Source organism: Dryobates pubescens, chromosome 7 (genome assembly GCF_014839835.1).
Source record: "Dryobates pubescens isolate bDryPub1 chromosome 7, bDryPub1.pri, whole genome shotgun sequence".
NCBI classification, from domain to species: Eukaryota; Metazoa; Chordata; class Aves; order Piciformes; family Picidae; genus Dryobates; species Dryobates pubescens.
In genome coordinates, this window is record NC_071618.1 from 14873279 (window position 1) to 14896073 (window position 22795).

The 22795-nt window shown below is 41.5% G+C and overlaps 1 protein-coding gene across 1 annotated transcript in view; it reads right to left on the reverse strand.

Moving 5' to 3' along the window:
- Positions 1–20013, reverse strand: part of PCCA (propionyl-CoA carboxylase subunit alpha) — a 313957-nt gene extending 293944 nt beyond the window's left edge. The window contains exons 1-4 of the mRNA XM_054162910.1: positions 19893–20013; positions 13895–13972; positions 10887–10934; positions 10728–10796 (exon numbers count right to left, since the gene is read on the reverse strand). Coding sequence (XP_054018885.1) covers positions 10728–10796; positions 10887–10934; positions 13895–13972; positions 19893–19955 — 258 coding nt within the window. The 5' untranslated portion in view covers positions 19956–20013. The remainder of the gene's footprint in view (positions 1–10727; positions 10797–10886; positions 10935–13894; positions 13973–19892) is intronic.
- Positions 20014–22795: the final 2782 nt, after the last annotated feature.

Sequence of the window (22795 nt, forward strand, 5' to 3'; positions counted from 1 at the left end):
TTCACCAAACCAGCATCTTTACCATGTGTGCCTGCCCCCTTTTAAGTGTATATGCTGAGAAACAGGATCAGAGCTACCCACAGATGGTTGTGTATTAGTGAGAAACAAGCCAAAAGTAAAAGTTTTTCCTAGGGGCTAGATACATTTCCTACAAGGCCAGAAAGCACACTTAATGTAAGTTACCTTTGTTACTCCACTACAGTCTTAAATCAGTGGAAGAAATTAATTCTTAATAGAAATAGGACAGTCAGAGGCACCTGCACTGTTGGAAACAATTTCAGCATTTTATTTAAGTCAGTACTAAACCAGATTTTTCCTTAACTAGTCATTAAACATTCATGTGAACAGGACTTAATACAAACCTTTCAACAACATCCTCAGGATCTCCACTATTCAGCATCACAGAGCATTAGAAAGGAGTAGTTCAAATACCAAGCACTGAGTTTCACACATCTGGAAAAGTAATAACTGCACAGGGCCACATGGTAAGAGAACTCAGTCAACAGAAGAAACTTCAAAATGCTGGATTTGGGTTTTTTTGATTTGGTGATTTTTTAATTATTTTGTGGGGGTGGTTTTTTGTTGTTATTTTTGTTTGAGGGGTTTTAATTTGTCTAAGGTTTTTTGGGGGTTTGGTTCTCAGGAGATGCCAGTGTAAAGGCAAGAAGTATCACTATAATGTCCATACTAAGGCAGGTCACCTGATGTTTGAGAAAGTGCCTGTAGCAAACTTACCTAAAAACCTGCTTGAAAGTGCCAGCCAACAAGAACTAAAGTCACCTGGTCACACTTGTTTCCACGCAACTGCACAAACCAACTGTAATCACTGGCCATGGCACCAGCATCCTGCATTGCTAACTGGGATCTTATTCCTATGCAATTCAACACAGTTGCCTCAGCTTCCATTCACAATCCTTGCTCCTTTATGGCGGGACTAAATCTTAAAGGTCTTTTCCAACCTAAACGACTGATTCTCTCACAGGGTTCTCCAACAGTTATGGTACCCTGAGACCCATGCTCTATGCATGTTTACAGCACTGGTTTAAAGAGGGCTATAGCACCTAATTATAATCTAAGATTAAAAAGAAAAAGGAATACAAAACAAATGCATGATTTCTTAGACTCGTTTGGACTGGCAGTAGTGTAGCCTGAGGTTTTTGTATTATTGAGAAAAGTCTTTGAAGATGAAAAAGGAAGAGTATGTAACAGCTTTAATCAGGCAGCTCAGACTGCTCACATGGAAGAAATTGAAAACTACAGCCTCTTTTCTTTCCCACTCCCCACTTCCAAAGCACTGTCACTCACTGTCCCCCAACATTACTATTAGTGCCACACTGAATCTATAGTTGCTTGAGATTCATTCATAATGTTTTAGGAAACTAAATATGGAATAAAAGAAGGAAAACAAAATTATAAAAGGTCAGCCTTGGAGACATGCTTCCTAGACAGTGATGTTCAATTACTACCGAAAGCAGACAAGGGAGATGACATGCTTTCACAAGTAATCAGGGTGTCACAAGTTTGTCAACAGTTAAGGCCTCATTAAAAACACTTTTGCTTTAAGAACTGCTAGAATCCTGCATTGCAAGGTCTGTGACATTACAGGTCAACAGCTGACCAGATACAAAATACTAGCTACAAAGGGACTGCAAGGATGCTATACATGAAATCAACATCCCAGAATAAAACTGGGTATTGCCCAATTAGCACAGCAAGACAGGCAGGAAACAGATACTATACCAAGTCAGAATACATGTCTACCATAATCCAGTTCACCACTAAGTACAGCTATTACCTTGGTACCAACTATTCAGACACAGGAGAATGACAGGAGTCCTTCCCCCGAGGAAGAAAATAGCAGCAGATTGCATGTGACCAACTGACCACAGCCCCCATTCCTTCTCCCTGCACCTCTCAGAAGGTAAATGAAATTACAAGTAAAGTTAAACCAGGGTAAAGGGGAGAGGTGGGGGAGAGGAAATTTAAGTTTTTTACTGTAGTTCCTACTATCACACTGATTTGTTTGGTAATAAATTTAAAAGAAAATAATAATAATCTGTTTCCCCTAGTCAAGTGTGTTTTGCCCATGACTAACCGGCAAGCAATCTCCCTGTCCTTATTTTGACTCACAAGCTTTCACTGTATTTTCCTCTCCCCTGTCCAGTTGAGGAGGGGGAGTGAGAGCAGCTTTGCTGGGCACCTGGCATTCAACAAGAGTAAACCCGTGACAGTCCTTTTAGCACTTACCATGGGGAGGGTGAGGAAGTACAGATAAGGATAATAATTGGGAGAGGTAGTGGGCAAAGATGGACTAAAAATGGAGAGAGCAACAAGCAGAACTGTAGGGAACTTCTGCTGTAATTATGGCAAAGATGAGGGGTTGATGGTGCATTGGTTTTCCACTTTCATTGGTGGCGTAACTATAATTTGATTTTGGTGTGAGGACTACTTTGCTGAGGTAAGTGAAATTTGTGAGGATTGTGATCAATGCAATGATTAAGAGTTATCACTACAATGCACAAATATGAGATTGAGAACAGGGTGATGTGGTGGTTTTTTTGTGTTTGTTTTTCAAACAGACTTCTAGGAATGTTGGTTTTATTAGTTGCTTGGGGGGTTTTTGTGTGGTGGGGGATTTTTTTTAATAAATAAAAATAAATCACCCAGTGCTACTTTGTTTACACATTCCAGGATGTAAACCCATCCTGAAACAATAATCTAGAAAGTGCCAGGACTGCTTGTTTCAGAAAATTCCTTTTTGGAGGCAATTTCAAACACATTAAATTGCCACTCATTTAGAGCAACAGCTATATTAATTTCTAATGAAGAGCTGAAATCAGGCTTCAAAGTTGACTATACTGACCTAAAAGGTTAAGCTTTAGCCAGACACTGAAAGTAGTCAACTAAAAGTCATAATTTATCACTCATGCTGGAACAGACATGAAGTCCAGTTCTGGGCCCCTCAGTTTAGGAAGGATGTTGACTTGCTGGAACGAGTCCAGAGAAGAGCAACAAAGTTGGTGAGGGGTTTGGAACATAAGCCCTACGAGGAGAGGCTGAGGGAGCTGGGGTTGCTTAGCCTGGAGAAGAGGAGACTCAGGGGTGACCTTATTACTCTCTACAACTACCTGAAGGGAGGTTGTAGACAGACGGATGTTGGTCTCTTCTCCCAGGCAAGCAGTACCAGAACAAGAGGACACAGTCTCAGGCTGCGCCAGGGGAGATTCAGGCTGGATGTTAGAAAAAAGTTCTATACAGAAAGAGTGATTGCACATTGGAATGGGCTGCCTGGGGAGGTGGTGGAGTCGCCATCACTGGAGGTTTTTAGGAGAAGACTTGACAGGGTGCTTGGTGCTGTGGGTTAGTTGCTTGGGCGGTGTTGGATTGGTTGATGGGTTGGACGCGATGATCTTGAAGGTCTCTTCCAACCTGGTTTATTCTATGTATTCTATGTATTCTATGGCAGATGAGACATTGAACAAGGAAACTTGTAGACCTGATACTAATTTCTAAGTTCCATGACAGAGTAAGGGTTTCATCATATTTTAAGGACTATTACCAGCAAGAAATATTAATTCATATTAACTCCTATATAGTCTGATTCTTCACAGTCCTTGATTACTCATGCTAATTCAAGAAAAACAAATATGGAATTTTCCCTGCTGGGAGAAAAACAGCAGTGCCTGTTCAGTTATCTAGAGCATCTTGTCTAAGAAAAAGTGAAACTGAAAAATAATTTAAGTGATTACTTCATATATAAGGAAATTTCATAGAAATTGAATACCTAACTGTTTTGTTTAATGCAGTCTTATAATCTCAAAATTCAGTTCTGAAGAGTCAGTTCAAAGAAACTGAATGTGACAAATTTGTCACACTAATTCCACAGTAAGAACTTGTTATCCAGATAGGAACTTCAAATGATGGCTCTATTCCTGATTCCACCCCCTCACTACTGAAGCAGGCAAGTTTGGAGAAGAGACTTAGGTTTGCTTGTTAGTTGTTTCAGACACATGGTGGTGATGTTTAAAACCTATCAAAGTATGTTAGTTGCTGCCTACAGATAATTGAATAGTACTAAGTAAAAGGATATCTTAAACTCATCCTTTTTAAATTACAGTGCTACCTCACTTGAAGTAAGCAAGCAAAAGACACTTTAAGAACAAGGTAAAGAGCATAACCTAAATGTCACCAAGACATGTGCCTCCATACCTATGCCTTAGAGTTCATAAATTGCATTTCCTCACTTCTCTACTGTACCTTCACTTCTTTCATTACTCTGATCTTGAGTTTTTCCAAATGTCAGACTTCATATATAATTCAGTTCCTTGTTTAAACAACTAGACCTAGAAAGAGCAACACAGAATCACATTACCCACAGACCCCACAATACCCTAGTGGCTCTCTGTTGAGCTATACAGCTTACAATCAGGTAAAGTATCTAGCTTTAAATACGATCCACCTTACAAGAATCTAAGATGGTTCTGCTTCCTGATCCAGATCTTCACATAGTCCCATCACATCCTACCAATGGTAGATGTGGGGAAAAGGGAGTAGGAAAGCATGACTTCAGCCCTGCTTAGTCTCTTGCCTAGACTTCAGGGTTGATCACTGAGACAACCTGTATCTCTCTCCAGAGCCCCAGAGCTCTGGGTAGAGTGTTAGAGCCCTGCAACTAGCAAGGCCACATAAGTCAACTTAACCAATGGCTGACCTACTCCAAATAAATCCTGCTTCTATACACTGCTCTAGCATCTGCCAGACATTCCACTGAAATATTTTAGCATACTAAATCAGTAGAAAAATGTTAACTAACTTGACAAATAAGGTGTCTGGTGCATTCAGAGCACTGAAACAGCTCAGCACAAGGTCAGAAGAGTGCTAGAGCAAGAAAGGACCCAGAAGGGCAGTATCATGCAAGCAACTAGAGCTGCTTCAGTGTACATTAAGACCTATGGCTAAACTAGGACTGCTTTAAGAAAAGTTACTCAGTCATCCTCACAACACATTTGTCTCCAACACATGGCTCAAAACACAGGAACTGGATATCATCCAGGTAAAACTCAAACATGCAGTCAAGCAAGCACATCAAACAACCACTAATGGGCACTGGGTCCATAGCACCAGATGAATCAATTAGAGATGATAAAAAATTGCAGTTATCAAAGACACCATGACTTCAGCATGATGTCTCTACAGATCCACTCCTGTAACTCTATGCTACCTTCTGACACAGGCAGTCATCAGCACCTACAGAACCACTGCTTCACTCTTCACAGCACTGTGCACCTACACATTTACGTAGCAACTAACTTCTGACTGGGCTTCCACATTTTCCTGCCCCAAGGATAATTCAGTACAACTTCTGACAACAGCCACTTCCCCAAAGAGATTTATGCCAAGAAGTTAATTTTAATTCATGCACTGATTCTTCAAATAAATCAGCATGGTAATTAAATAACCCTCTCCACAAAGGATCAAAATATCTGGATTTAACTCTGACATGTACTTCCCACCTCCCCAAAAGGGCTACAGCATGGCACTTAGTGTTCTAGAGTAGAACACATGTCCAAGTGACATTTCACATGCATTTCACATCATCTTGTCACTCAAAATGCACAGACAGCCTTTGGAGAATAGGTTGCAACTCTAGAGCTCTGATGACCCCCTAATTTTTAAAACTGCAGATCAAGCTTTCAAGTGCTCCTCATGGCCAATGAAAAACTGATTACTTCCTCATTAACTGTGCTTCCAACCAACCCACTCAGCTAGAAGCAATGACAATTTTGGAAAAAGTAGGCTACACTTAGCAGATAAGATGAAACTTTGAACAACTATCTTTGTAGATGACCACCACTTAATCTTTACACAACTGTAAAGTAGTTCACTAGATAAGGCAAGGAGACAGTATAGAAACATCACCCCATCTCTTGTGATGAAATAAGCAACACTGTCTTGACTTTGCAACAAAAAGGTAAACACACTGAAGGGAGGAAAACCAACTGCATGCCTGATCCTAATGCTTCCTTGGTGTGATTTAGTACATTCCTACTCTGCACATCTTGGAAATACAATAAATTTCTCTAGACAGTACATGGAGATAGAGCCCGTTCTATACATGCTAGACAATCTGGGAATTGTGTTTAAACAAGGTGCTAAATTAGTATCCTCTTCATATAAGTAATTGAATAGATCTCTCAGGTTATCTGAGCAAGTGTCTGTTATCTGTCCTGAAGTGTCACTGGAAGGCAATGATCTGTCAAAATTACTGTCTAGTTTTGTAACAGGTGAAGGAAGAAAGCTCTGCATATTTCAAAGCAATCAATGACAGAAGTAAATGAGGGTTCAGACAAACTTTAAGACCTCTGTATTTAGCTGTTAGTTACAAGTATTCAAAACTGAGGAGTGTTCTTTAAACTTCCATTTTTTGATCCAATCAATTTAGGTTAAAACTTGAATGCCAAATTGCCCCACTCTATTTTTAGCAACTGGATTTCTTAAGAATAAATGAACCTGGCAGCATCCCATAGAAAAATATTCAAACAAGCTCAACTTGTTCATCCAAACTCATTCAGCTCAATACAGACTTGGTAGAGAAGCTTATGAGTTTAATCAACTCTGCAGTTTCCGTAAACCATGTTTCCCCCAACTTTCTTCTTAAATATGGCCTCAGGCTCAAAGCTTGGGAAAAAAAGTTAAAGTAATACAGACATTCCATTTCTAGATTTTCCCTAACCAAGAAGGCTACTATTTCTGGAGAACAGCTGAACACTGTGTAATTACATTGCATCAATAAAACTATTTGCATAATTTGGGGGTTTATAGTCTCTAAAAGAATAAGGTGATCTGCAAAAGCTGAAAACAATTGGCAATGTCTATGCATAAGGCAATATAATACATCACCTGAAGGCTTCGGTAAAAAAAAGACAAACTACAACCCATGTTAAAGTATAACTAAAATGACTGCTAAAGTTTTCATAGTTTACATTACTTTCCCATGGGATTCTTTCAGTCATTTATAGTTCATTGCTTCATATGGCTATAGAATCCCTGCTGTGTTAAAAAATGCCAAATAAAATTATATCTCATTCACTGCTTTATGCTATACCTTCCTTTGTTCAGAACCAATTAGCGAAAGCTTATTCTTCATTTATCATACTTTTAGCTGATTACATTAGGCATTACAATAGTTCTCTAGCTTTCCTTGACAATGTTTGCACCATCAGTGTTAAATTTATGGTTGAGGAGGTTCTTTCATCTTAACCCTCTATTCCAGTCAGTTCAGGGGGAAAACTGTATACACTTACTCTTGTTCAGCCAAACACTTTTGCTAGTTTTCTCATCCCAAAAATAATTCCACTGGTTGTTTTGATTACAGAAAAACCCCAAACGCTATTGGTCCTTCCCCACTTTACCTATCCAAGTGTAAAGAACAAGTGCCTTGCAAGCTGAACTCTGAAGTTTAAAAAACAAAATCATTTAAACACAGCATTTTGAATAGTATACAATTCCTTTCCTCCACTTCCCCTAAAACAACAAACGTAAGAGTATTAAGCCAGGATTTTCAAGACCCTAAAAAGCATCCATTATGATCTACTCCTCAATGTACTCAGTACTACATGAGCAACTGTACACTCTTCGGGGGTCGGGGGGTGGTCTCAGAAGCAATTTTGCCAGGCTGTTTAGGGAAAACAGTGATTTTTAATTTCAGAACAGTAGTTAAAACAGCAGCTCCTCTTCCATTGCATAAAGAGCTTTGGAGATAATTTTTTTTTCCTCCCCAGTTCATACTTCCTCTCACCTCTGCAAAGGTAAAATGTAATCCATTCCCAGATACCTGTAACTTTTGAATTAATAAACAAGCACCTAAGTGCCTGCTTAGGTGATTAATGCATAGGACATTGGATGAGGAATAATCTGGGTATCTTACAATTATTTTTATCCCATTATATATGAAGAATTCCATTTCAGTTCCATTTTCAATCAGTATGGCAGAAAGCCAGAAATGCTTGTAAAAGTAAATCAGTTATCAGACCACCCATATTTCAGCAAGTAGTTACTTAGGGAATGTAACAAGGGATAATTACTACATCTTAAAGATTGCTCTAAGTTCTAAACCTCAGACTTACCTACTCCAATTAACATTATTTTTAAGCCCTTTAACAGCATTTTTGCAAACCACTCCACTAACTCCAGTCACTTAGTTCCACTGTTTATAGTAAAGAAACAGCTTTAGCTTACATTTATTTTTGCCTTCAGTTCAGTGACTACTATCATCAGGGTAGCTGTCTATGATATTAATTGCCTTAGAGATACAAGCCTTAAACAAGTGAGGGATGTCTTGCTTAATCCCATCAAGCACCAAATCAAAAGGATATTTACAACTCTTTTATAGCATCCCACCACTAAGCATGCAGGTTTATTCTAGCTACATGAAGACAGAGGTTCCCTTGGCAGGTTGCTTCAGCTTTCAAGTTTGATTTCAGAATATAGAAATTTTCCTACCACTGGTATAACCAAGAAGGTAGATGTTGGAGTCTGAACAGAAGTGGCCAAACGTGGTTAGTTACTTTGTGGTAAATAACAGTCAAATGACTTGGCCTCTGGATATCCAGATCACCGAAACTAGCAATCAGACATCAGTGCAATGCCCAGGTCATTAGCACAAACCATGACTAACTGGAGGTAAGTCAGTCATTAAGACAGATGACATTAAACTGTTCCCCAGTTCAAGCACCCACAGTAGTGATTCTCCAACACACAGCTACTGCTTAACCTTGCACAGAGAAGTTTGGTTGGTCTAAGTAAGGATGCAAAGAGGCTAACCAGACACTATTTCACTCATACAGCGCTTGTTAGAACCTCATCTCTATTTCACTGACATTTCAAGTTTGTATGTCTTTTAACACAATGTTATCTTTATTAACTGTTACAAGTATATTAATGCATTTCAGAAGCCATTTGAGATACTTTGTTATGAACTATTACAAATCAAAGACCCTATCTGCATTTTAAAGCTAAGACAGCACTGTAGATTGCAGCCAAGATCCATTTTGTTTCTTTGTAAAGCACTTTGTACTCCCTTCTCTAAAATAGCAAGTTGTTCTTTTTTCCTGTCATTCTTTTTCTCTGATTACATTCTTCAATCTTGCTACTTATCAGATTTTTTTCATCATCTCCAGCTAACAGTAGACTCCACACAATAAACAAAGCCGTCCAGACTCTGGAGGAGACCAACTCATTTTCTCAACTCTATTACAAACTGGTGAAAGAACATGTTTTCTTTTGAAGTAGCTTTTTTTGTCTGTTTTCAGAATGAATTCATGACAGTGAACAAGGCTATGCAGTGCTGCTAAACAGCAAATCCATTTGTCCCAAAAGCAGATACCATGTAGATAAGATAGAATACAAGTAGTCATCAACATGTTTCAGTTTTACTAGAGGTACCATACAGGGTAGTAGGTATTCTTATCAACTTATTCTTTGGCTTCCAAAAGAATTGGAATTTATCATTATGTAATTTCACAGTCCATTAAGTAACCACAAGCTACAATACCGTTCTAGTTACAGCTACCAGTTAAAACCCAGACCAAGTATAATTCTGAGGTGAATGAAGAGTACTTGGGCCAGGCATTTGCATCGTCTCAGATAACCCAGTTTAAGTCCCTTGATATACCTACAGCCTCTTTACATGAGCAGGGCTAGTCCTGTAGGACTGGAACCACGAAAGGACTCAGACAAAAGTACAGTCAAAAAAAAAAATTCTAGCAGTTCTCACCTTTTACTTAACTCTGAAAACACCTAAGTTCTAACTACTTTCTCCACCAGCCACACTTCAGATTTTCCATGTTGAACAACCTGCCACATACATTCCTCAGTCTGTCCTGCATAAAATGTGCTTTTGTTTAGCTCCTGATAAATTGTCCAAGAGACCTCTCCTTTTGAATCACAATATCAGGCTGTCACTCCCTTCTAGACTTCAACAAGTTATCCTAAGATATGGGAGTACCCCCATTCCTTTCTCCTGTAGCTGTTCTTGAAGACAAGAAACAATATGGTGTTCTTTACTCAAAGATATGCAAGCACAGCTACACCCACTGTATCACAAAGGACATTGCCATCTTACTCCTGCTAGGAGTGACTTAAGTATTCTGAAAGAGAAAAAACAAGACCTGAAAACAGGCAGGTAGCTAGACAAGTACTGTACTTGTCTAGATAGCCATTTTACCACAACACTGCTGACACTTCAGACTCAAATGGAAGAGGTCCAGTAGGTCTACTTAACACACCTGGTAAGAGGACATTCCTCTGAGAAGTGGGAAGCAATGAGTTGCATTTACCAGGCACAAGAACAATTCATACCAAGTTCTATACTTTCTCTGAAAATCTACTTCTCATTGTTTTGCTAATGCCCACAAACAAGACAAAACTTAGGTTTTGCCACCACTCTTACTCTTGGTAAGTGTATCTACCAGGTGCCACCACTCAGCCTTAAGAGAAAAAGCAAGGTAACACACAAGCAAAACAGAGTTCACACAAAGAAACATGCTAAACACCAACAGTTTGGAGGGCAGGCGAAGCATCTCCCCCATCAAGCACATGAAGGACATACACAAAGATAGCTCAGAATTACCAACATAGCCACCACAGTAATCAACAAGCCTGCATAACAATTGCAAGTCTGGTTGAATTACTACGAATCACATCCACCATTTGAATTCAATACTTACAGCATTGGCATCAACATCACTATGTATGGCAACTGTTTTAATCCCCATCTTCTTACATGTTTTGATGACCTACAATATAAAAAGTGACAATTATCAATATCTCAAATATCGATAGTTGAAGAATTAACCACAAAAAAGGTTCAAAGATTACATGCTTACCCGACATGCAATCTCTCCTCTGTTGGCAATAAGGAGTTTTTCAAAAGTCTAAAGAGAAAAGAAAAATTGAGAGATTAACAAGTTTTTCTCCCTTCAGAAGTGTCATCTCCACTTCAACCAAAAGTATGGTTTATCCATGAGCTTGTAACTGTGAGATCACCTACTTTAGGAGAGTTCTGCTGATTTAACGATGACAGAATAGCCTAAGTAGTGTGCTATACTAAATCTAACTAGCACGTACACAGGTTCAGAAAAAGATGCTGACTATTGATGCCAGCATCCCCTGGATCTCCTTACCACACACTGCACAGAAATTAGAACTCTGCAGAGGCCTTAGGAGCCAATAAAGTCCAGGGAAGAGATGCATCAGCAGGCACAGTGGTCAGTGCCTCTAACCAACACAAAGTTTATCTATCATGGGAGACCTTTAGAAGGCATTCCAACCATAACGAGGAGATGTTCCTCCCTGCCTAGGGCAAAGCAACATAAAAAACCCACCAAAAATTCCACCCTGCACCAGCATGTTTGCTGAGTTGTACCATTCTTGCCCCTGAACCTCACTTGAGGAAACTGGCAAAGTCCTGTACTGCCATCACAACACTTTCTACTTACTATTGAGCATGTAGCACCAAAGCGCACAGAGGAACAAATCACTGTTAGTACAGCCCTGAAATTTGCTGTCACCTTTCACACTGAGGTGCACTTAATACTGCAAATATACCTTCAATACAGCAAAAATGCCTGCAAGAAAGAGCGTAACACACTGTCAAGCCAATAAACCTTACAACATACACAAAACACTTCCCATCAAGACAGAGCAAGGAAAGAGTTGCTCAAGGTAATGTCATGTTGGAACTACAGGTTATTGCTGTCACTGGCCTTGCTACTAAATACACAGGTGCACTTTGATACTGCACCAGCTTAGTGATAAATATAAACTGCCACTGAAAAGGACAATCCGGCTTTACACGTATCAGACCTAGAAGGGATGCAGCTTCAGGACACACCAGTTCACAGTAACTGAACAGCCCTACTCTACTGTCCATGCTCCAAACCAAGAACCAAGATGGGGAACCAGCAGCACTCTCTCCTTCATTGGCAGCCTTCAGCTACACAAGATGAGGTTTATCAAACTATATCTAAAGACATTTGATAGATATTATCCCTCCCCTACAAACAGCTGTCTCCCATGTGGACTAGGGCCAGAGAAAGTAGTCTCACTGCAACAATGAAACTTTGTTATTCCCATAGTCATTTAATTAGGGAAGAGGAAGACAGGTGTAAAAGAAGAGGAAGGAATGCTGCAAAAAAACATCAGAAACTGCTATTGACAGACTAGGGTATATATTGTTTGCTGCCCTAATTTAAACAGTGGTACCTGAGGTGCTGTTTACCAAATGTACTTCTTCAAAGTCACTGTTGAGCTGGCATCATGTGACCAATTTAAAAATACTACCATGTGATAACACAAATTAACTGATAAAATTTTCCACTTAAGAGCCACAGCAAGCTTGTGTAAGTTCAGCCAGATCTGCTGAGAAACATGTAACACTGCCTAACAAGCAGGCATACTTATATCCCACTCAAAAGACATCTTATACCTCTAACTGAGCTTTCCTAAGGATGTTTAAGTACTATAAGAACACCACAGGAGATGGCAATTTGTTTGAGGAGCATTTTTAGCTGGAGACCTGGTCTAAAACCCAATGGAAAAAACTGACAGGTTTCCAACATGCTCACACAAACTGTTCCTTGAATCTAAATTGCCGCATTCTAGGGACCTGAAGGGGAGTTAAAGCCATCATTGACTTAGCTCTTGGTATAGAGGAGTTGCTTTATTGAAGTATGATCAGGGTATAAGGCAAGAATCTCAATATTCTGATGTTAAGAATACTTGGCTTTCATTTGAATTTTCTAATTCTGCAATACAGACACTAACAGAAAGAGACCAGACTCTTGCTCCTGTTAAAGACAGTTCTCAAGTCCAGCACTTCAAAATAAAAACCACATGCTGCTGAAGTAACCATGTAGCATTTCTTTATGTCACCTCCACTAATTAGCTTTAAAAGGTCTCATACAAAAGTCTTGTCTTTGTAATGACAGTGGAAAGGCCAGTGAATGGAAAAGGCAGAAGAGAACTTAAACTCTGTAGTAGCCACTGGTTGGCAAGCCATAGCTCCTAGTTAAGAGAAACTAAATACTCAGTTACACTGTCTAAACATTATTATGCTTTCAGGAAAGGAAAGGGACCTTTATTAAGCAAGGGCAGATTTCTTCAGAGGACTTTAGGTCAGTTACATGTACATACTGGTTTTCCCCCCATTTTCTAATACTGTTTCACTCCTGGTTAATTACTTCTACACTGGTATGTAGGCAAGCATATCAGTCACAAATTGTCAGTACACCTACCCTTCAATAATAGCATACCTTCAGCCACATTATTTTTCTAGTGTGTTACTTCAGAGTTCACACCAAGAAAAATCTTCCACAAGAAAGTTTTTCTTGGCACATAACTATAAATTGAGATTGCTACTGCACAAGCCCCAGGATGAGGCTTTACTATTCTCTGCAGGCCTTAAAAGGCCCATTTCAAGTTCTTAACTCCCATGTCAGATAATCTAGCAATCCTGCTGCCAGTATTACATACTTTCATTTCTACGAAAAGCTTTTGGCTAGTCTAATTTCCAGATGTTTTAAGATGCTTATACCTCCCACACCACAGTTGTTTCATAATTACATGTTCAGGACAGTATGTAATTCTCCAAAGCTAACAACCACTCAAGCCAACCTTTTAAGTTAGGCACTTGTAGTAGTATACAACCTTGCCAAATGCACTGAGTATACTGCAAAAGCAAGTTCTTCTTCGTTTAAGGAAGAAAAGCATGCTGGGGCTGGTTATACCAGGAGAACTACAATTGTTGGCAGCAACATAGGAGAGAGGATAGTTTTAAAGCTAAATTTCAGTGACAGTGAAATATTAAAAAGACAACAAGCACCATACTGCTTACCTTTTCATTTGGATCATATGTAGATGAATACAGTTTGTGTGACGTTATAACGCACCATCTCCACCCCAGTGTTTCGCACTACAGAAGAAAGAGGGAGTTAAACATTTTTCTCCTGCTATAGTATTCCAGTAAAACAAAAACAGTTCATATACTGACATCTTGAGGAAACACTTTCATATCCTTCCATTCCCTCAGCAAGTGGATGAAAATTTATAAAAAACCCACCCTCCCTCAAGCACTCATCTGACAGTAACCAACTCAGAAGCTCTAGATATGAAGTCATTAGTTCAATAAAATTCTCTACTATATCATCTTCCCTTCTTGTTTTGAGACAATCTACCAAGTTCTCCAAAATGCACACTGCATTGTGCATCTGTGCACACTGGGGAGTGGGAGAGGCTTTCATTGCTAGCAACCTGTTGGTAATACAGCAGGTAATGGACTGGGTCCACACAGAGAGCAGAAGTAGAACAGACTTTGGATGCTAGTTCACTTTCCAGTCCTCCCTTCCACAACCTCAGATAATGGTCTGAGGAAACTACTTTTTCCAATCTGTTCTGAACCAACTTCTACAACACAGCTCCTACAGTTTAACAATTTTGTAGGATGTGTTGGGAAAAAGCAGCATACAGGTGCCAACCAGAAAAGAACAATCAATGATACTACTGACTTGCAAGTGTATCAAGGAGATTCAGACAGGTACTTCAGAAAAGTCACTTCACAACACAATGGCTGTTACAATTAACCACACAAAAATAACCACAAGCGATCTCACATCTCAATTGTACCAATATATTTGTTCACCCAACTGGATTCTAAAAGACTGTAAAAAGCCTTAGTACTGAATATTGTCTAGTAGGAAGTACAAACCAGCAATGATTGTTAAGTGCCAGAACTCAAAACCTGTCAATTCTGTCCCAAATAACTGTTTTCAGAAGTTGCACAAATCTGAACCACAGAAACCAAAGGCTCTCCTGTGAGAAGATTGGAAAAGAAAAAAGGATCACACTAGAAAGGAGAGCAAGAAATAAGGAAGTATACATTCAGATAAAGAGATAATAGATAATTCAGCTATACCCTGCATAACAAAAGTGAACACAGAATTTTATGTATTTGTCTTAACTTTACTGTAAACTCATACTGGCTCTGCAGCACCAGTAGCTGGCAGTAACCAAAATGAGAACAATCCCCATGCATCTTTCTGGCCTGATCTAGGTTGCAGATACTTTCCATGTTGCATCACAAGAAAGAGAAACCAGACCAGGACTGAGAAGGGCATCACATCTGTAATGGAGCTGATATTATAAAGGGAAAAAAACGCTTCCGTGCAAGTCCTGTAATACTAGAACTAAAGTAATCCTCATAGCACACTACATCATGCCAGCTTAGACCAAGCTTTATACGCAGAAGACTTCCACAGCTTCACAAACCATTTAGATACCAATCACTAGTGACAGACATACCATAGGCAGTCACAGGTAATCTAAACAATTCATCCAGAAAAATTCAGATATTATTATGGAACCACAAAGTCAGTGGAGAACAACTGTTCTACCCTGTTTCAGGTTATCCTGGTTTGAGTAATTTTGATCTGAAAAGTAAAATCACCAAACAATCTCAAACTGCACTTTCTGAAACTAACAGCATGTTTTTGCACACAGTGTCTGCTTCTAGCAGTGATAAAGCTCAGTGCTTATAGTTAGCACCAAGGATTGGTGTGCAGACCAAGGTGACTGTTGAATCTAAAAGGCCACACCTGCAGGGAGGATTAAGTAGTTCAGGTGACCATACACTGACCAACAAGGTATTCCATACTGAATGCATCATATTCAGTATAAAGTAAATGGATCATGAGGGTCAAGCTTTCTTCTTCCTCTTCTTCAGTCGCCAGCATCCAAGGAGGATTCCATCCATTCTACCTTCCATCCCATCTACAAGTCCCTGAAGCCGTCTCCTGTCTGGGGCTTGACTCTACACCACAGCTGGCAATAATTAATAGAACCAGGGAACACTTGCAGTTGACCCTTAGGATTTTAGAGTCAAGGCTTTGCAGACAGCTAAATACTCCTACCAAAAAAAAAAAAAAATATATATATATAAGCAGCATATGAAGGAGTTAGAGATGCTTCAGAAGTGATTAGTACTGAAGCACAGCTCCTCCTGGCACCACAATTACCAGTACTAGAATGGATGTTTAAGGGTAAGGTTCCTTCCACTTATCACACCACCAATCCCACATGGAGCAAATGGGTCACTTTAAAAATCACACAGTACAACAGCATGAGGACAGTTATCTCTGGTCCCCTACAGGCATGCTTATCTGCCATGACTAAGGAAATGACTAAATCATTTGAAAAAATGATTGAGGGAGAATAGATTCCATTCCTCTCCTGAATGGGCCCATCAACTTCCCCAGCAGTGGAAACACAGCCCTACTATTTGACAACAGTGGTCTGAGTTCAGTATTTGGTCTGTATTTACTTGTATGTATTTTATCATTCTTTAGTTTTCCTTTCCAATTCATAAGTCTCTCCCTTATTCCTTTTTTTTCCCCCCCCTTTGGGAAGAGAGAGGGATTAATAGAGAGCATTTGTCACTCACTCAGCCTGCCCAGCCCTAACCTTTGACACATATGCTGGGTTCTCTCACATTCAGTTTTGTTTGGTACAGTGTTTTCCTACTTTGATTCTTTCACCTCATCCTCCAAATATAAAATAAAACCTGAAGTGTAGATTATTTGCCATGCTAGAATCAAAACCACTAGACCTTTCTCACAGGGGTGTATTATTATTCATTGGAGGATGTGATAGTACAAGTCATTTCAGGAACTATAGAGTTACGAATATAACTCTATATATAATAGTTATGAATATAACTCTATATATAATATAACTCTCAGTTATGAATATAACTCTGACAACTGAAACCACACCTACCAGCTGGTCATTATCCCAGGGTTACAGCAGGATTTTTACAACCTGAGTGACTGTATTGTGATCAGGACCCTGTCAGAGAAGAAAGGATAGCTACAGCAGAAGCAGCAGAGTATACCTTCCTGCTCCAGAGTACATGCAGTTGATCAGATAATGTTTAAGAGAAGGACTCAACAGGGTCCAGAAATAGTCTAAAGATGATCATACAGGACACCCAAAAAAGTCTCCACTAAGTTAATATTACCATTGAAGGAATTGCTTGTTAAGGTCAGTGAGGCTAATCTAAATACTTGCAGTTAGCTGAAGGGGAAGGGTGGCAGGAGCTTCTGAGATTTCTTGTAAACACCTTCTATACAACACTAATTCTGAATGCACATGAGAAGCCAGAAAATATATGCCACAGAGATTGGAAGGAAAGGCTATAATGGGGAAATTTACTATCAGCTTTCAGTTATAAAATAAATTCATATGAATCAACCTACACAGTAATTTGTAAAACAGTACAACACATCATACATTGATGTTTTGAGTCATAGCAGAGAACCTGCCCTCCACTGCAACACCATGAAACACCTTCAGGTGGTTTAAGGACACAGAAAATTAACTTATTTATAGACAGCTTACATATCCCTCAGCAAGGAAGGACACTTTTCTTTCATACTAGTTATCTCGAAAATAACTCATTGTCACTGAGCTTTATGGGGAGCAAAAGGTCTCAGTATTGAAATGGAGATGCACAGTTCTAGATTTCAGGCAGGAAAAGTATCACTATTTGCTTTAAGTAGTATAATATAGGAAGACATGTATATTAAAAGATACAGTAAGCAACACCCACTAGTAACAGCTAGAGTAACATATGTATTTTCATATCCATAAATTCTACCTCTTCCGTCTTCTCATAGCAAAACTGATAAAGATTTTGCCCCTACACTTTCAGGGGTACCACATGGTGTAGCATTTTTCCCATTAGCCATAAATATTCCTGAGTAATTAAACACAATGTAAACTTTTCCTACATTCTGATGACACAACTGTTCACAAATCTATTTCAATTCACTTGACATCTTAATGCCTTGTTTATGGGCTTCTATTGATTGAGCAATTATAAAGCACATAGCAAGCAGACAACTCCACGTGTCTGCAAGACTTTTAATCTAAAAGACAAAGAGTAACTTACTAATACAAGGCTGTATATATCTTGTGCACAGGAAAACAAACACCATGCTTGTGTATGGTTTTCTAACAAAACACTTGCCCTGCTTTGTACTCTAAGAATGCTGAGCAGCCAAGCACTTGAAACTGTAAGCAGATCCTTCTGAAGCCAACTGCAAAGATGTATTCTGAGGTTCCACAAGCTACACTGCACTACACCTAGCAGTTACTTCACTCTTACCAAGTTAGAGAATCTCTGGTAATTCTAAGAGAAGCAAGAGAAAATTCACTTCACACTTGCCAACATAGCACAGAAACTACAAATAAGGAAATACTCATGCACCTTAGGCTATTTTTTAGCAACTGAATCATTCACACACCCAAGTATTTTCTCCTTTGTGCCAGCCCCATGGGCTTGTAGAATCCTAATGAAACAGACCAGGGAATACACCCAGCTGAAAAGATACTCACAAGGAGTGGAAAAAAGTGTGCCCTCAGCCAGATTTCAGTCCAGCTTACCCATGGAGATATTCAAGCAGCAGTGCTGACATAAGTTGGAGACAGAGGCTCAAACGAAACACCCTGAGATCAAGAACTAGCAGCTGCAAAAAGCTGGAACAGTTTCTCAGAGCAGTAGCTTAAACAGCTCCTGTAGTGCTGTTACTCCAAACAGGGCAACCACCAGAAAGCTCTTACCTGTGATATGCTTTCAGAGTGCTAGTCAGTACTAAAATCTGTAGTTTATATACTACGATCACTTAATTCCAGAAGTTCAGAGCTACATTCATCTCCATAGATTGGTTACCATGACTCCCTTTCCTAATGGGAATTCTTTCTACTGTAAGCACTTCCCATATACAAACTAGTTTCAGTGTTATTAAACTGTTAAAGAACACCACATGCTAATACTGCTTTTTTTTCTTAACACAGCCTGTATAAGCAATAGATAAGAAAACACAGCAACTGCCTCAGTGGAGTTACTCCATAATCTAAGGAACAATGTTTGACAGAAGTTTAAAGTCTTCACCAAAAACATTAGTATAGCTTTGCAACAAGTTCATTGTTTTTTCATGAGTCAATATATATAAAGACACAATGAAGTTTTAAGTGATAGCTGAAAGACCCATAGGTAAAACAGGGAGGTGGGAAGAGACAAGGAGATAACATTTTACTACTAGAAATACTAAAAAAATGCACTCTAGAGTTTTGATAGGTTCCTGCTTAACAGGGGGAGAAAACGGAAGCAGCACATAATTTTCTGCTGGTAGTGAGGGTTAAATTTAAAAGAAAACACAAAGAACAAAACACTCTTAAACAACACACCGATAGGAGACATCAAGGAACAGATACTGCCAGACCCCAGCAACCGAACCCAGGACCCAGCTTTCAGTCTCACCACAACCATCGCCTTTCAGACAGCATCCACAGGCACGGCACGCTGCCACGCTGCGGGAACGGTGGCTTGACTACCGGCTCCCCACCGCCTACCCCAGGCACCTATACAGGGCGACCACGCCAGCATCGGCCCCAAAGAGCCTCAGGGGCACGATTCCCTGCCCTTCCACCCGCCAAACTGCCACATGAACACATCCGCACGCGTAGGCTCCCCTGCGGCCTCTCACCCAGAAGGGGACAAGGACATCGACATCCCCCGACAGCCGCAGCCACTCAAATAGAGACAGCTCTCCCCAAGAGAGACGACACTCCTCCTGGCCCCATGCATGGGGGACAGCACACACCAGCGACCTCATCCGCAGCCCCTAACGGAGGTGGAAGACCCGTCCCGACTTATTTGCACAGTGTCACACGCAGCCGCCCCAGAAAGCGGCCCCCCAGGCACCGCGCAGGAAACGGAGACGAAACCAGGTTCCAAGCTCTTCTTGTCGGTCTGCCCGCCATTCAACACGACTCACCCTCAGTAGCGTCCGGAGCCCTCGCCGGCCTCTCGCAGCCCAACAACCCAGTGTCGCCGCCATGCCTGCCGCCGCGGCCCCAACCACCCTTTCACCAGCGCCCCCGGCCGCCCTTTCACCCGCGGCGGCAGAGGGCCGGGCCGCCCGCAGCCAATCCGAGTAGCCGCCGCGGGCGCGAGAGAGCAAACGCGGCTGCGCGCCGGCGGGCGGGGCGTGGTGTGCGGGTGTTGTCAGCTTGTGCTCACGTGCCCTGGCAGCTGGTGGCCCGTGGGGGCTGCCCGGCGGCTCGGCGGGCTTCGCTTTCTCCCTCGGGCGGTGTGTAGCGGGGTGCGCGCTTCTGGGCGCCAGGGAGCGGCTGTACGTGTCGCTAGAAGTATGCCCCGGGGCTGGCGTTGGGGCTTGCCTCCGCCCGCCTGCAGCTAGGTTGTGCGTGCTTCTAGAGGTGTCCCCCGGCGGACAGCTGCATTTGTGTGCGCCTCTAAATGGATGCCTTCGATGCATGCACTGGTGCATGCATCGGGAGTTGCGTGCTTCTGTAGGTCTCACGGAATCACAGAATGGTTTGAATTGGAAAGGACGTTTAAAGGTCATCTAGTCCAACTCCCTACAATGAGTAGATCAGGTTACTCAGAGCCCCGACCAACCAGACTTTGAATGTTTCCAGAAATGGGGCATCTACCATCTCTCTGTGCAACACATTCCAGTGTTTGACCACTCTTACGATAAAAATGTCTGCCTTCTTTTAGTTTAAAACTGTCACTCCCTGTCCTATTACTACAGGCCCTACATCAGTCCCCATCTGTCATATAAACCCCCCTTTATGTACTGAAAGGCTGAAATGTCTCTCTGGAACCTTCTCCTGGCTGAACCACCCCAACTCTCTCAGCCTCTTTTCATAGCAGAGGTGTTGCTCTCTAGGCAATCTCTACCACTGTTTCAGCACCCTCACTGTAGAAATTTCACAGAATCAACCAGGTTGTAAGGGACCTCCAAGATCATCAAGTCCAACCAGTCACACAACCCTAACGAATCAACTAGACCATGGCATTAAGTCCCCCATCCAGTCTGTTTTTAAACAATTCCAGTGATGGTGACTCCACCACCTCCCTGGGCAGCCCATTCCAATGGCCAATCACTCTTTCTATGAAGAACTTCTTCCTAACATCCAGCCTAAACCTCCCCTGGCACAGCTTGAGACTGTGTCCTCTTGTTCTGGTGCTGGCCACCCAGGAGAAGAGACCAACCCCCACTCTGGGCTCAGCCCTCCAGCCAATTCCTAACCCAGTGCAAAATGCACCTCTCCAAGCCATGGGCTGATGTCTTGGCCAGGAGTTTACTATGGGAGATGGTGTCAATGGCCTTGCTGAAGTCCAGGTATACTACACCACAGCCTGCCCCACATCCACCAGGCAGTCACCTGATCATAGAAGGAGATCACATTGGTCAGGCAGGACCTGCCCTTCCTCAATCTATGCTGGCTGGGCTTGATCCCTTGGCCATCCTGTAACTGCAGTGTGATTGCACTCAAGGTGACCTGTTCCATAATCTTGCCTAGCACTGAGGTCAGGCTGACAGGTCTGTAATTCCCCAGTTCCTCCTTCTGGCCCTTCTTGTGGATGGGGACCACACTGGCCAGCTTCCAGTCATCTGGGACCTCTCCAGTGAGCCAGGACTGTTGAAAAATGATAGAGAGTGGCCTGGCTAGCTCATCTGCTAGTTCTCTCATTACCCTAGGATGGATCCCATCTGGTCCCATGGACTTGTAAGGATCCAAGTGGCTCAGCACTCGGATCACCTGTACATGTAGTCTAAGTCTATCCTCTTTCAGTTTAAGACCATTACCCCTTGTCCTTTTGCAACATGCCCAGCATGCAGACGTTCCCTATCTTTCTCATATGCCCCCATTGTATACCGAAAGGCCACAATAAAGTCTCTCCAGAGCCTTCTCCAGGATGAACAACCCCAACTCACTCAGCCCTTCTTCTTAGGAGATATGTCCTAGTCCTCTGATTGCTTTTGTGGCCTTCCTCTGGACCAGCTCCAACTGCAACAGGTTGCCCAGAGAGGTAGTAGGTACCCTATCCTGGAAATACTCAAGGTCAAGATAGACATGGCTCTGAGCAACCAGATCTAGTTAAAGAAGTCCCTGCTCATTGTAGAGGCTTGGACTACATTACTATGAAAGGTCTCTTCCTACCCCAACTGTTACATGATTCTATAATCTGCTGAAAGTTTCAGCACATGGTTTGGGGCAATCCCCAGCACCAATACAAGCTGGGTAATGAAGGGATTGAGAGCAGCCCTGCAACAGGGAATTTAGAGGTACTCATGGATGAAAAGCCAGACATGAGGAAGTAATGCATGCTCTCAGCCCAGAAGGCCAACCATATCCTGGTCTGCCTCTAAAGAAGCATGGCCAGCAGGTCAAGAGAGGTGATTCTGCTGTTCTGTTCCTCTTTGGTGAGACCTCACCTGGGCTACAGTGCCAGCTCTGAAGTCCTCATCACAAGAAAGATCTGAACCTGTTGGAGTGGGTCCAGAGGAGGGCCACAAAATAGTCACAAGAATGGAACACCTCTGCTATGAAAAGAGGCTGAGAGAGTTGTTGTTCAGCCTGGAGAAGAAAAGAGACATTATTATAGCCTTTCAGTACTTAAAGGGGGCTTTACATGACAGATGGGGACAGACATAGGACCTGTAGAAATAGGGCAAGGAGTAATGGTTTTAAACTAAAAGAAGGTAAATTCAAACTAGGTATAAGAAAGACTTTTTTGTCATAAGAGCCATGAAACACTGGAATGTGCTGCATGGAGAGTTGGTAGATGCCCCATTGCTGGAAACGTTCAAGGTCAGGTTGGTCGGGGCTCGGCTCTGATCTAGTTGGAGATGTCCCTACTCATTGC